A 14,598-nucleotide genomic window follows, 5' to 3' on the forward strand; every position below is an offset into this window, starting at 1 on the left:
AACAGCTCTTAACTCCACGGCCCACGTCTCCTGCCCCACCTACACCAGCAGCAGCAAAATGTGGGGGTGTGGGGGCTGGGGTTCAGGAAGAGAATGGGAAAAGAGCTCAGGAAGGAGGCTGGTGAGGCAGAACCACCCCTGACCTCCCAGGAAGAAGAGGGGTCCCCGTGGACAGTGTCCAGAGCTGTGAAGTTCCTGCTTAGGAGAGTAATGGGAATGGCAGGGACTGGTGTGAATGGAGGCCCGGGGCGCAGCACGAGAGGGGAGGGAAGGTTTGATGCTGAGCCGCCTAGCACAGTGGATGTTTACAAGTGGGGATTGTGCATACTAACCGCTCTCCTCTCCCAATACACTGGAACCCTGTAGAAAAGAAGGAACCTGGAACCTCTTGGGAAGGAGATGCTGAATCTTGGAGTGTCTAGGTGGAAAGTCGTGTTTCTCCATCCTAAATACATATAACCTAGAGAGCTTAAAATCCTGGTGCCTAGGCCACTGTCACATCTACTGTTCAATCTAAGTCATGTCCTTCCTGGAGTAGGAATGTGACCAGCATTTGGCCTCACTCATAACTACATCACTTGAATAAGAATAATCCAATAAGAATATCCATCACAGCCGGCGTTGGTGGCACATGCCTTTAATTCCAGCAGAGGCAGGTGGATCTCTGTGAGTTTGAGGCCAGCCTGGTCTACACGATGAGTGTTAGGATAGACTCCAAAGCAATACAGAGAAACCCTGTCTGAAAAAAAAAAAAAGAAGAAGAAGAAGAAGAATATCCATCACTTGTGTGTTTTTAAGCTTATGGTGATTTACATATTCGAGCATTTGCTTTAATCTCTATCCTCATTTAACAGACCCATGGTGACTCCTCCCTTCCCCTCTGCCTATCATAGCATCTTTATGTCATGCCCTTTCCCTGGTTTACCATTTTAAAATCCCACTGTCTGCCGAGAGAGGAACAGAGTCTCCCTGCACATCTCCAGCTCACCGCAGACATTGCCAGATCTCAAGGCAGATATCAAAGCCAGTTCTAAACAGGGAAAGTTGCAAAAGACTCCTCGTGGGAGAGAGGGGGTGGACAGGAGGCAGTGGTGGGGTCTTTGGAGGTGATTGGCAGGTGTACCAGCTGAGCTTGCAGGCATGGCCCTCAGTCTGAGTGTTGGCACCAGTCCGAGGAGCCTCCCTCAATCACTGCCCAGCTGCCAATCTAACTTCTGCACATTCTCCTCACCCAGATCTGCTATCCTCGCTCTCTGAATTTCAGTGCCAGTTACCATGCCTGCTTCAGGTCCAGAATATGGAATTAATACATCTAAGGTCATATGACAGTGAAGAGGTGGCTGCCTAATGGTTTGTGCCTTTAACCCCATGGCCGAGTTTACTCAATGGCAAATATTCTTGATGTGTGTGGCTTTCCTTCTTCTGAGGGGTCACATGCTCCCCTTCTGTCTAGATGAGGGATGACTAGAGGCCTGGCAAAGGACACAGCAGGACAGATGCTGAGGATGCCATGGGCCTGCATCCTAGCTGGGTAACACCCTAGCTGATTGATGTTCATGACTTCAGCCAGTCTCAAGCTGTCAGAGGCTCTTTCAAGAAAAAGTCCTATCGCCAGGACTCTCCTGCTCTTCCTCTACCCCACTCCCGCCAGCCTCTCCCATCCCACTCTGCTGACTGGAGAGGAACCACTAGAAAGAGAGGACACCTTGATCCTGCCCCCAGCAGCTATTCCCTTTCCTAATGAGAGCTGAAGGTGTTAGCACATTTGGAAGCACTGATCACGCCCTTAGATCCCAAAGAGAATGCCCTGCGCCCGCTCATCTCAGGCTGCTTTCTTTGTTGGTATCACTCATTCCTGGTGGTGCTGGGAGAGGCATGTGCTCATTTGGAAAGGTCATGGAGTCACTTCTCCATCTCTCAGCCCCAGGTTCTTGCTAATGGCGACAAGTTTTCACCTAAAGGCTGTGCAGCTAATGAGATTGTGGCTGTTATTTGTAAATGACTGTTTTTTATCCTGTTACCTGGCTAGAGAATGTGCTAATGGCTTGTGGTTTGTAGTAGTTGTTGTTTGGTTTTTGTTTTGTTTTGTTTTGTTTCGTTTTATTTTTGTGCTCATTAAGACGAAGTCAGACATACCACACCTTTGTTTATATGACACTTACTTGGAAGTCTGAGAGACCAGCAGGGATGTCATCTTGAGGTTTATTCTCAACAGTGGCTAAATTCTAAATTTCATTCATCCTCTCTCTTGCTTTCATCATATAAAGCTAATGGATTGTGAACAAAAGGTCAAACTAATTTACCATGAAAGAATGTGATCCAGCATCTATGTTCTTTTTTGTAAAACAACACAGCTCTATATATTTAAGGGGAGGCTATGTTTAACATAAATAACTTCCATCTTAAAATCATCTTTCAGATATAAACATGTTATGTAATAGCACCTAAAGGCTTGGCTTTATAATAAATCTTTCAAAATGCCAATTAAGTTGTCACATTCTCATAGGTTGGGGTTAACACAGTCACTCGTATAGGCATCCAGAGCTCCTAGATTGTTAACATTTAGACAGAATGGAACCACGCTTCTGTACCCCGTACTCCTGGGTCACAGAATCAAACAGATTCTGTGCTAGAGAAGAGCTTAATTCCTGTTAAGTATTCAGGGATCCACTCTTCTGTTTATTCTCATTAAAGCAAGGCACTTGAAATATCTTTACACCCACTGATCATCAAAGCATAATCAACTGGGTACCAGGGGACGCTTAGCGATGCTGGTGCTGAGGACGATGCTCCTGCAAGACCGGAAGGCAGGCATAGGGCAGATCCCAGTGGTAGAACAGGGCCTCTGCAGACCTCCAGTGGCTATGGTGCTACACTCTCACTGTGCAGGCCTACCCGAGGGTGTGGCTGCTGTACCGCAAGTTGGAGGGAACTGAATAAACAAACCATACAGTCATACAAGGCTTTTGTTGTTATTTGCTTGCTTCCATTTATTTTTTTTTTTGAGACCAGACCTAGGCTGGTCTTGAACTCACTATTTTCCACCCTTGGCCTTCTGTATGTTGGAATTATAGGTACGTACCACCACACCCAGCAAGACCTTTTAGTTTTGTTCTGCCTACTCATGCCCCAAGAATTTAAGACACACACCAAGTATATCAAGTGCACATGACAAACAAACAGAAGCTGGTCATTTCAAGACTTTTTATTTGAGTGTGAAACCATTCATATCTTGCACAACTGTAAAGATAGTGAAACCATTCATATCTTGCACAACTGTACAGATAAAACTATTTCCATTTTAACTGTAGACATGATTATCACACTGGATGGTGTGATCAAACATTTTATTTACAGAACATTTGCTAAAACATCCGATGTCATATTTCCATTTATTTCTTACCCATAGGGTAATAGGTCCACCATAATTGCTTGGTGCATCTTATAATACAGAAAGAAAACCTATGTTAATCTCAAACAAACCTGACAAATAGCTACAAATCTGACAAAAAATACCTACGAAAAAAATTCCCAAAGTACAATACATTTTTATTTCCACACATACACAGTATAGTATATACTCAAAGGCACAGCTTTGAATTTTTTTTCTAGCAAAGTGTCGGAAAGTATTCTAGTCTTATGGAGGAACCAGGACAGTTTTTTTCACACTTGTTGCTTGCTAAGTGAAAGTTTGATCCATCCAGCTTCACAAAGCAACAGGGCAGAGAATGCTACTTAGTACCATTTCACACAGAACTTAAGAAAACTCTCTCCTGCCTTTTGCTAATGCTAGCCATTGTGCAAACTTAGGACAAATCCTTGTACATAGAAGAACTGGTCCCTACAGATGTCAGTCACTAAAGGCAATATACAACAGGCCTCTTCGGTCCCTCAAAACAGTGCTTACATTCCAAGACAATGCAGGTACTATGGCAGGTGGGTGGAACAGGTGGCTTAGCATTTTCAGGAACTTCCATTTGGCCCTAGGACTCCAGGAAGTAGGGATGACACCAGCAGGTGGAAAACTTGTCTGAGGGCTGGTAACTGTACAGTGAGATGCCAGACATGGCAAGGCAAAGGCTCTTGATAAATTATGTGCCCATCCAAGAACACAAACCAGATTCTGGCTTCAGTATCCATCCTTCAAGACTAAAGAGCTTTGTCAACAAGGAAATAAGTACCCTACAGGGAGTGGTTGCCATGCAAGGTCATGGAACAGAGGGGAAAGGCACAGATTGGCCTGCCCACGGTAGTGCTCTATAGATACAGTCAAGTCTGGCTTGGCTACAGGAACCCAATCCCAGCGACTTTTAGTAAGTCCTGTTCTGAACTAAGGTCTATTCATCCCATGTTGAACATCCTCTTGTTCATTAGGAAAATGGATCTTAGGAACAGCCCGCGAGTTAACATGTATAGAGATAAAGTCTTCTGGAGGGTGGGTATTGGGTTTATTATTATTATTATTAATTATTAATATTAAATATGGATTCCTATGAAAGCAGTCATTTAGCCCATCCAGTGGAAGCCTCTCCGTTGATGTAAGCAAAGCCGGGAAAGTGTTGCATGTGCTCGTACTCAGAATTCCTGCGCGTGGTCAGGGGTGTGTACATGTCACTAGAGTTTCCATACCTCGTGGAATGCACGGACGGGCTTGTGTAGCATGCGTTGGCTGTTGGCACCTCTGGCCAGCGAGGAGTGACTGGGGTAGGATGCAGCCTTGGAGTACTGCTCATCAAACAAGGTTCCATCCTGGAAGTGGGACTATTAAAAGGGTACTTGTGGAGGAGAAAGAAAGTCAACAAAATTAAAGTTAGCTTGAAATTGCCTGCACCCAAGGGCAATCTTATTGAAGCTAAAAATTGCAAGATGCTATTCATTCACAGGAGTTGATGGAAAGGAATCAGTGAGCTTCTGTGCAAACGTGCACTTTGGTCCAGGGAAGCAATCAGTGAGACAGTCACAGGGGTTCTCACAGCCAGAGGATGGCTGGTGTTCCTCTCACACAGTGATTTATCTGTGCACTGTGAGTAGTTAAATTCAAAGAGAGGACAATACAGCTGGAGTACGGGGAGCCGGGGAGTGGTGCTGCTGGTGCTGCTGCTGGTGGTGGTGGTGTTAGATGCTGGTTGGTAGTCATGGTGCTGCTGGTGGGTGTGTCTTTGTGTATACACACTAGCAAGTGTGTCCAGTTAAATGTGATTGCTGGATGGGCTAAGTTTTATGGTTACCTTCGGAGAAGTGATAAGTCCTATTCCATCAACCCAAGAAGACAGCAACTACCAGGTAAAACACAATGACTTTAAAAATAGCATTTACAGCTGAATTCAATCATGAACTGCAGCCCCAAGCAGGCTTTTGAAGAGAAAGCAAGCCTCCAGCTTCAAAGGTTATTATTAGTGCCTGTCATTTAAAGAACATCTTTCTTTTGGGTTCACATTCGCTGGAGTCCTGGAAGATATGCAAGGAGGAAATGGTAAATGGCTGACTGGGTTCTGTGAATCCAGAGCAAGGAGTTAAGAAGAGACAAGAGGAGGGAGAAGCTCTAGGGAGAATTAGGAGTGAGCGAGGTCTTCTTTTACATTCTTCATTGTCAGAAGGACAGTTATGGAAACAGGGCCCTGTTACAATGACCACGAGGGAGGGGTGGGAGGAGGCTCCCTTTGGAGTTCAAGTTTGCAGGCCGGCCAGCACAAAGACATCCTTGCTATGCTTAGGGCCAACAAGGACAGGAGCCAGTGAATAAGGATGACAAAGGCAGCACGGAGGAGAGGATGTGTGGATTCTTCTGCCCCCCATCTGTCTTCCCTGACAGTTGGAGAGTGGAGCCCCCAGGGATTGGGGGACTGCCTCCTGTGAGGGAGACAGACATGACGAAGCCTAGACAGACAACAGAAGTGCTGCTGTCGACAATGGCTGTTCCCCAGAGTCTAGATGGACAAAGGAACCCCTCTGCCTCTTGGAGATGGATCCCAGAGGAAGCAGGAGACAGAGGAGGCTTGGAACATATGAAGACAGCTAGCTACTCGGAGCTCAAGAAGAGGGTCTCAGGTGAGCACCGAGAGCTTTTCCCTCAGGTAGGACCTCATGCTTACAGAGCAAAGGGCAGTTGCTGCACGAGAAAAGGACAGTCAGGAAAGAGGCTGTAGGAGGTTTCTGGGAACTCCAGGGAGAAGGACCAAGTACTGTTGCCAAGGAGACTGCAGACAGCATGCCAAGGTTTTCATAATCCCAAATCAGATCTGCAGCTCTGGCACAGACCCATGTGCTGTGCAGAATGAGGACCCAGGACACTGGGTGGAGTCATGGTGGGCCCTCAGGCCTGTGAATGGAGATTCTCAGAAAAAAAAATCAAGATCCCAGATAATATTAAAACAACATCAGTGATGCTTCCCCAGGCGAACCAGCTAGACGCATGTCATCCTGGGCCCCTCGTTGGGACTATGCTGGCATAGAGGTCTCCCTCTTCATCTAGGGTTACACTGAGGGTCCTTCCGTAGGTCCTTCCTAAGCTACCCTTCTCCCCCGTTCCTGTTACACCCGCCTCTCCCCGACTCTTTAGCAATCAGCTCAAAGATCAACGTCTTAGAGTGACTTCTCTGGACAGCCCACTGCAAGGAGCCAAGTGCCCACCGCTTCCACCCTGCCTGGCATCTGCTTCCCCACTGGCTAACATCCAGATGCTCCTGTGGGGCTTTGTTCTGTTCATAGTATGAGCACTATGTGGTGCAGTGCCTGCCACCTAACAGGTGCCCGTCAGTTTTGGTGAATGTACGCTGGGATATTCCCAGCAGAAAGAACCTTCAGGATCATGGAACCTAAACTTGTATTGCAGAAATGGGAAAAGTTAGAACCATGCTTTGTGTCACAGAGCACGACAAAACCCAGACCTGGGTGGCACAATTTCCCCGTATCAATCTGACTGACCTAAACTTGGCCTACCTACCACTTGAAAACCACTTTCATCTCTCATCTTCTTCAAGATCTCTCTTCCTCCACAGAGCTAGGCCTTGGAATGCTGACCGAGGCCATTGGAAGCCTGCTGGCCTCTCTGGCCTCGGCTTGGGTAGGTAAAATGTCACAGTATGGACTTGGAACTCTTCCCACCAAACACCAGAGAGTGTAGTTGTTGCCCCTCATCAAGCACCCTCAGCACAGCTGTGCCCAGAGGTTGTGTCACAGAATCAAAAGAACAAATGCCTGGAAATGAGACTGGCTCAAAATATCTCCAGTGTGACAATACAATTCTGTTACCAGCATGGAAAATTCGGTCCCATTAGGTCAGCTAATTGCAAATGAGTCAGTGACTGCTTACCCCCTGGTGTATGAGACCATTGAAAGGGAGATGGTTGAAGTGCCTGCCGCCTTGGCCTAATGATTAATGTGACCGAGGAAGACTTGTGTGTAGCGCTGGGAGGAGCAGAGGCCGCACAGCAGCGCCCACCTCACCTCTCACACTTCACATCTGGCTCCACGCAAGGCCCCTAAGCATGCCGGGTACAAACTCTGGGTACCAAGAATTCCAGCCAGAATAAAGGCGCTTTTGTTGAGAGTCTATGGCAGGAAGTTACCAACCTCTGGATCAAATCACAAGCTGTTTCTACTGATTTTTCAAGATAAGATAAATCACTAGTTTCTACCTCTTGAAAGGAGTACATGAGGGTTGTTATTGACTTGTGTGTGTGTGTGTGTGTGTGTGTGTGTGTGTGTTTAAAGTAGTTACCAGGAGACTATGGTGTAAGTCTATCTTGGTAGCGACTGACTCTTGGCCTCTTTGGAACTGTATTAGGAAGTCTATTTTGGGAAGCAACTCCCTACCCCAGGGGCGGACTTCCCTGCACTTGGAGAGGGAAGAGTGAGTCCTTTATCCCTGCCCGTCACCACATGGCCTGCTGCTTGGGCAGGGGTGAAAGGTGGCCTAGTCAGGACTGCAAACTGTTTTCCTATGAAAGGCGGCTCTCACTGTGCCCAGGGCCTGCCAGGGGCTGCCCTCAGCAGCTTTCCCCTTGCCTTCTTCTGAAGCAGGACAACGGCTCTCCAAACTCTGTCAGCCAGTCCACAGCTGCTGAGCTCTTAGGGTCAATAATTAGTAAAGTGAATTGGTGTAAAGCCACTTAGAAACCATGCTGTAAGTTTTCAAAATATGTTGGCCATGTTCCTCACTTTTGAAGGGTATAGGATTGTGGTCTATTAGTGATCCCCAAAACCTCAGGGATGGACTACAAAGCCCCAGTGCTTATTGTACAGGTGAGGGCAATGGCCTGCTTGAGGCCACATCACAGCTTGGCACTCAAGCAAGGCTCATCCATTTCACTGACTACATCCTGGGCAATCACTAAGGACCGAGCTCTGGTGGACCCTGGGAGGATGAGGAGGATGAGAAGAGCCTGGCTCTTGCCTCTGCAGAGCCAGTGCAGTACAGATATTAATTGTGTAATTATATAAAATAGACCACGATTATAATGAATACCAAGGGGAATGATAAATGCAAATCATATTAACTATGAGCCAGATATTATTCTAATCTTCATTAACTACCTGACCACGGCTAATACACCGTATGAAACAGGTATTATAACTTATCCCCATTTTCCAGATGAATAAATTGAAGCCAGAACTAAGCAGAGGCAGAGCTGGCATTTGAACCCAGGGAGACCAGCTCTACACTCAAAGATTCTGCAACAGTATGGTTGATTGCTATGTGAGCATCCACACATACACATGTGGCACATGTCTGCATGTGTGTGCATGTGCATGGAGACCAGAGGACAGCCTCAGGTGTTTTCTGCTAGTGCTGTCTACCTTTTTTCTTTATCTGAAACAGTTTCTCACTGACCTGGAGCAGTGAGGCCCAGGGATCTGTCTGTCTCTGTCTTCCCAGTACTGAGGCTATAAACACATTCTACTGCATCTAGCTCTTTTTTTGCTTTTTAAACATGGGTTCTAGAGAACAAACTCAGGCAAACACCTTACCGAGACAGCTCTGGGGTGTGTGTGTGTGTGTGTGTGTGTGTGTGTGTGTGTGTGTGTGTGTGTGTGTGTGTGTGTGTGTGTTTTCCTTTACTCTGGCTCAAGATGCCATCCCAAGGTGGAGTACCCTAAGAAAATTTGGTAGCACCCCTGGCTGTGGGCTGGCTGGGGCCAGGCAGATGAAGATTGAACTGGTCACGTGATGCACTTGAGCCATCCAGATCAGAAGAAAGGAATTGCTTTCCTGTCTCATGGAGTGCATACCTAGCCATATGGATGCTGGCTGATCACATGACTTTTGAACTCTTGGGCCATCCTCACATTTATGGTTGTGGACAGGGTAAGGATTACATGGTCAGAAATGTCTCATCCCTGAGTGCGGCAGTTAAGGGAGTTCAAGCTGGACTGGAGGCTCAGCTTCGCACTGGCCATCAGCAAACACGGGCTGTACAAGTGAGCACTCTCAGCAAGCATCCACACATTAGTGGGAAAAACGAGTGGCTTCGGATTACTTTGATCGCATACTTATGGGATGCCTGTGAATATCACAGTCCAAGGATGTATGTTCCAAGCCAACCTAACAGTCTTGCAATCTTCTGAGAACCAAGTACCTTTTTTTTATTGTTGTTGTTTTTGGCTTTTTGAGCCAGGGTTTCTCTGTGTAGCTCTGGCTGTCTTGCAATTCACTCTGTAGACCAGACTGGCTTAGGATTCATAGAAATATAGAGATCCACCTGCCTCTGCCTCCTGAGTGCTGGGATTAATGCGTGCTTCACTGTAGGGCACACGAACCAGTCAAAGCTGGCACTGAGGGGAAGTCAGATGGGCCAGTTGTTTACAAAAAAAGATGATTGGTTGACTAGATCAAACCAGATGAGGACACTGCATGAACAGCTCCTGTTCACTAGGTAAAGTGTAGGGCGCCTAGGTGCGTGATAGACTGACCTTTAAAACCATTGGCTGATGCTCTCCCACCCCTGCGGCATTTTCCTTTAAAAGATGTTTGTTGTGTGGTAATAAATGAGTTCCTGCTTGACTAGACTCCCAGTTCAACCTTCCATAGTTGGGCTAAGACCCTGCACCGCACCACTGCCTTGTTGCAAGTAGATTTCTTTAAAAAACAAAACATTGTTTGATCATGAATTTTCTTCATCTTAGACCTACCTCTTCCTCATCTCGTGAACCTTCTAGAGTGAAGAGTGTTATCCATTCATGCCTTCTAGAGTGAAGAGTTGTCCATTCACAGGGGATTGAGACTACTTGACCTCTGTTCTGGAAAGCTAAGACTACTCAGCCCTACAGTGGATTTCAGCCTTGCATGCTCAATCTTAAGTCAGAGAACTTGGATGTGCATGTGTCTTCTCTCTGGGAACTTGACATTTAGTGAGAATACTAGTGCCAATTTCTAGGCTTTGCTGTCCCCCAACTCAGTGGTTTTAAGTCCCTGGCATGGGGCTGGGGCTGAGACTTGGAGAATTTTCACTCAAGTGTGCTTTGTTGAGTGGGTTACGTGGCCTTCCTGAGGCTGCTGCTTCATCCTCTTCTATTAGTGATTTATTTTTATTTAATGTTCATTGGTGTTTAGCCTGCATGTATATCTGTGTGAGTGTCAGAAGCCCGGGAACAGAAGTTACAGATGGGTGTGAGCTGCCAGGTGGGTGCTGGGAGTTGAACTGGGGTCCCCCAGAAGAGCAGTCAATGTTCTTATCCACTGAACCATCTCTCCAGCCCCTTGCTGCTTCATCTTTAAGGCCTGGAGAAAATGCAATCAGTCTTCCTGAGGTTGTTATGGAAATGGATGAGCCCATCTATTTTGAAGTGCCCAGAGGTGCAAGCTGCTTAAATAGTAATGGGAAATGAAACAAAGGATCTTCCCTAAGAGGAACACTTCAGTATCAACCTCACCCAACAACTTGGGCAAAGATAATATAATTAACTTTTACTCACCCCATTTTACAGATGGAGACTAACTAAACTGTGAACTATAAAGTGTAGTGTGCGTGTGTGTGTGTGTAGACATGCATGTGCACATGCGTGCATGCACATACATGTTTGTGTTGGGATGGTAGGGTGTCAAATGCCCTTGTCTGAGAGCCACAAGGCAAGCTGGTGTAGAGGCTGGCTGAGTCCTCATCTGTGTACACAGGGCGTCTCTGTTGATTGTAGCTTTGTTCGTGGCCATCTATCTCTACTGAGACCAGCTATTGAATGATGAGGGACCCAGTGGGTACTGTTGTGGCTTCCAAAGCGGACACTGCAGACCTATCAAAGGATCACCAGGGTCTCTGTGGGCTTTGAGGAGAACTTGGCTTCTTTTTATGGTGATGGTTTTAAAACTATCACCTCCAAAAAGAGCTCCTGAAAGTTCCTGGGACAGGGACACGAGGCAGTAGAGAAGAAAGGGAGATAAGAGCCAAAGCAGTGGTGTGGTGACGCTGTCTCTGGCTGGAGTGTAAGCTCCCCAAAGCAGGCTACTTCTGCCTCCTTCCCTACCGTTCTCCTGGAAGCTGTAGCTCTACGCACAGAGCAGGCTCCCAGCAACCATGGAGGCAGGAATGAGCGGATGGGTAAGTGGATGAGTTAGTGCCTAGACGGTGCTGAGTGTGATCCAGACAGAAACTCGGCATTCAGGGCAATGGAAGCACACATGCTCTGCTCCCAGGAGAGGTGGCACCCAAGGATCTGGCCTCTCTCTCTCTGACGCAGTCAGGGTTCTCTAATGAATGCCCCACCTGATAACTTAGTGGAATCAACTTCTTAGCTTGTCTTGGGATTAAACCAGGGTTCCCCTTGGTACTGAGATGGAAATCAAAACAAGTGCCTGTTTACCCTGAGTGCCTGTGTATTGTGGATACATTCTCTTCAGGATGCCCCTTGGAGGCAAATCTGTGCTGCAGGCTGATGCAATGTAGCCTCCACACAGCCTCCATCCCGCTCTTGCCCTCTTAGGACCTGCTCACACAGCCCTCCTTCGTGCTTATCCTATGGGGTCCCGAGAAGTCTCTCTCTCTGTGGCACAAAAACCACCTGTGGCTTCTGAACCTTCAAAGCAGACAGAACTACACTTAGCCTACCCCAACCTTTGGTTCTTCCTACAGCTACTTTCATCCACCCAAAAAAGTGAGAGCCACATCTGGGAGACAGTGGAAGGTGGTACTCATGCACGAGAAAGCAGTCACACTTGCTGGGTTCTGTCCCATTTTCTCCTCTAGGTTATCCAGAGTGAAGGCCAAGTGCTCAGCAGAGAGCCAGGCATGCTGCAGTATCTGGGAGAAGCAAGCTGACCTATTGATGGGTTCTGTGAGCCTGACCTGGGGATAGAGACTCAGTGTCTGCCTTGGAGGAGCTTGGGACTCCTGCAGGGTCAGAAGTCACTGGCTGACAGGATATGGGAAGTGTGACTGAAGGAGAAAGCCCAGAGAGTGGCAGGCACTTGGTAAGGGCCTGGAGGAAGGAAGGGGGTACTCTCAGGAGACCCACAAGGCCGTAAGATGCTTGGGTGATGAGGAGAAAGATCCCCAGCTTGGGGAACAGTGCCTGCAGATGAAGAAGCTGGTTTGTGGAGTGCACACGGTGCAGCTGTGCACAGCTGCCATGGTTCTCCATGGGCAGAGGGTGGTAGGGCAGCCAGGGAGGAACCAGATATTGAGAAGTAAGATGAAGAAAGGGCTGCAATGTGACACCAGATTCGGTGTTTTGTTTTTGTTTCTGTTGTTTGTCTGTTTCCTTTCAAAAGACCCATCCAGCTGCAGACAGGGAAAACTTTAGAGACAGAGACCGTCATGAAGATCTGTTATTACCTAGGTTAGACATGGAGGAAGGCCTTGAGCTAAGGCAGGCAGCCAGGATGCCAAGGACAATTTAGAATACAGAATTGAATCTGAGTGTGGTGGCACACACTTTTAACCCCTGCACTCATAAGGCTGAGGGGGTGGATCTCCATGAGTTCAAGGCCAGCCTGGTCTACATAGTGAGTTCCAGGACAGCCAAGACTATGTAGAGAGAGACTCTGTCTCAAAATAAACCAACCAAACCAACCAACCAACCAACCAACCAAACAGAAAACCCAAACAATTGAATGGAATTGGTCATCAGCTGTGCTTGGAACAACACATAGGAGGTGTCCAGATAACTAGAATGTCCAACAGTAGCAATCCAGGTGATTCCTCAATTCCCGCCACCCCAGGCTCTACAGGGCTCAGTTTGTAGGCTGGGATGGGTGAGAGTAATCGAGGGAGAGCCTACTTCAGGATGCTTGTGGTTAAGATTCCATGTGGGCCAGACGTGAACACACCTGGAGAACCAGGAGACCGGCTGTCATGATGCAGAGATGCTGGTGGACCCAGGAGGGCAGTGATGGGAAGGGAGACAGAGGCAAAGGGCCGACAGAAACGTAGCTATCTGGGTCCCTCAGAGAGGCCCAAGAGAGTCAAGAACTTAAGAGAGCCATTAAGCAGCTTGGATGTATAAGAGAAGGTGAAACATGAGCACAAGCACCCAAGGTCACCACTTGAGGACAATGAGCTGACTGCCTTGGGGACCTACAGGTGGCATATACAATGGACTTATTAACTGCGTTTAGTTGACTTCACTGAGCACCAAGTACTCTGAGCCAGCAAGGCCTCCTCCCCTACACTCACCTGTGCAGAGCTCCTGTGGTAAGGGGAATAGTGGAGTGGCCCAGAGATGGCCGTGTCATGAGGCAGGGCTGGATACTGGCTCTGCATTGGGTGAGGATGCTGGTTGCCATAGCTCCCATAGTTATAGCTTCCCGTGTACCTGAAACGCAGCAGACACAATGAATACTGTGAGTCATAACAGAACAGTCAGTTTGACACCTTAAAAATATCAACCTCATCCTTTTTTTCTTTTTGCCCCCCCCACCATTGGTTTCCTTCTACTTGATTCCCTCCACTCCACCCTGGTGGCTTTGCTGTGGGGAGTCTAAAACCCCAGGTTGCTTTTCCTTTTCCCGTGGCACTCTTGGCAAGAGTGCACTCAGGGGATGGAACCTGGCTTTGATTAAAACACTACTGTGATGGAAAACTCTCCTCCCATTGTGCCAAAAGCCTGAAGTCAAACAGGGAGAAAGTTGTTGCTTTGGACTTGGTGTTTCTGTGTTTCTTGGGCTTCTTGCTGGGCAGTGGTGGTGAAGAGCCCGAGGAACTCAATGGCGAGAAGAAGCAACCCAGAGACCCTGGTTCCGAGCCAGACCCTGCCACTGTCCAGCAAGGTGATCTGGAGTTACTCACGGCTCACATCTCAGAAATGACGCACAGGGTTACAGTAGGGCCACTCCTGTGAGGGCAACGCCTAATGCACCCGGGGTGGCTGCCACTACCATGACTGTGTATCATAAGACCACAGGAGTCTCTCTCTATACTACCATCCTTGTAGGTTAAAAAAAGGTCTGAAAAACACGTCTAAGAGTATGATTATGTAGGGGAATGCCTCAGGGAATAATGACTGTCAAGATCCCAGGGGATCCGAACTGTGGCACATACTGACCTACAGGCCTGTGCACACCTTCAAGCCCTCCATCTTCTGCTGGGCCACCTGTGTGGGAGTTGCCTGGGATACCCCTGCACCCCAGGTATGTGGGGGCTTCTATAGCCAGTCTGCAGGCCTGCA

At 47.7% G+C, this 14,598-nt stretch overlaps 1 protein-coding gene across 4 annotated transcripts in view; it reads right to left on the reverse strand.

Moving 5' to 3' along the window:
* Nucleotides 1-3,190: 3,190 nt before the first annotated feature.
* Rfx4 (regulatory factor X4) overlaps nt 3,191-14,598 on the reverse strand; it is a 147,443-nt gene continuing 136,035 nt past the window's right edge. For all 4 annotated transcript variants that reach the window (XM_005083789.4, XM_040755194.1, XM_040755193.1 and 1 more), the window contains 2 exons: nt 13,608-13,746; nt 3,191-4,775 (listed from right to left, as the gene is read on the reverse strand). In XM_005083789.4, coding sequence (XP_005083846.1) covers nt 4,503-4,775; nt 13,608-13,746 — 412 coding nt within the window. In that variant the 3' untranslated portion in view covers nt 3,191-4,502. The remainder of the gene's footprint in view (nt 4,776-13,607; nt 13,747-14,598) is intronic.

This window comes from Mesocricetus auratus, unplaced genomic scaffold, assembly GCF_017639785.1.
Source record: "Mesocricetus auratus isolate SY011 unplaced genomic scaffold, BCM_Maur_2.0 Super-Scaffold_100011, whole genome shotgun sequence".
Taxonomy (NCBI): domain Eukaryota; kingdom Metazoa; phylum Chordata; class Mammalia; order Rodentia; family Cricetidae; genus Mesocricetus; species Mesocricetus auratus.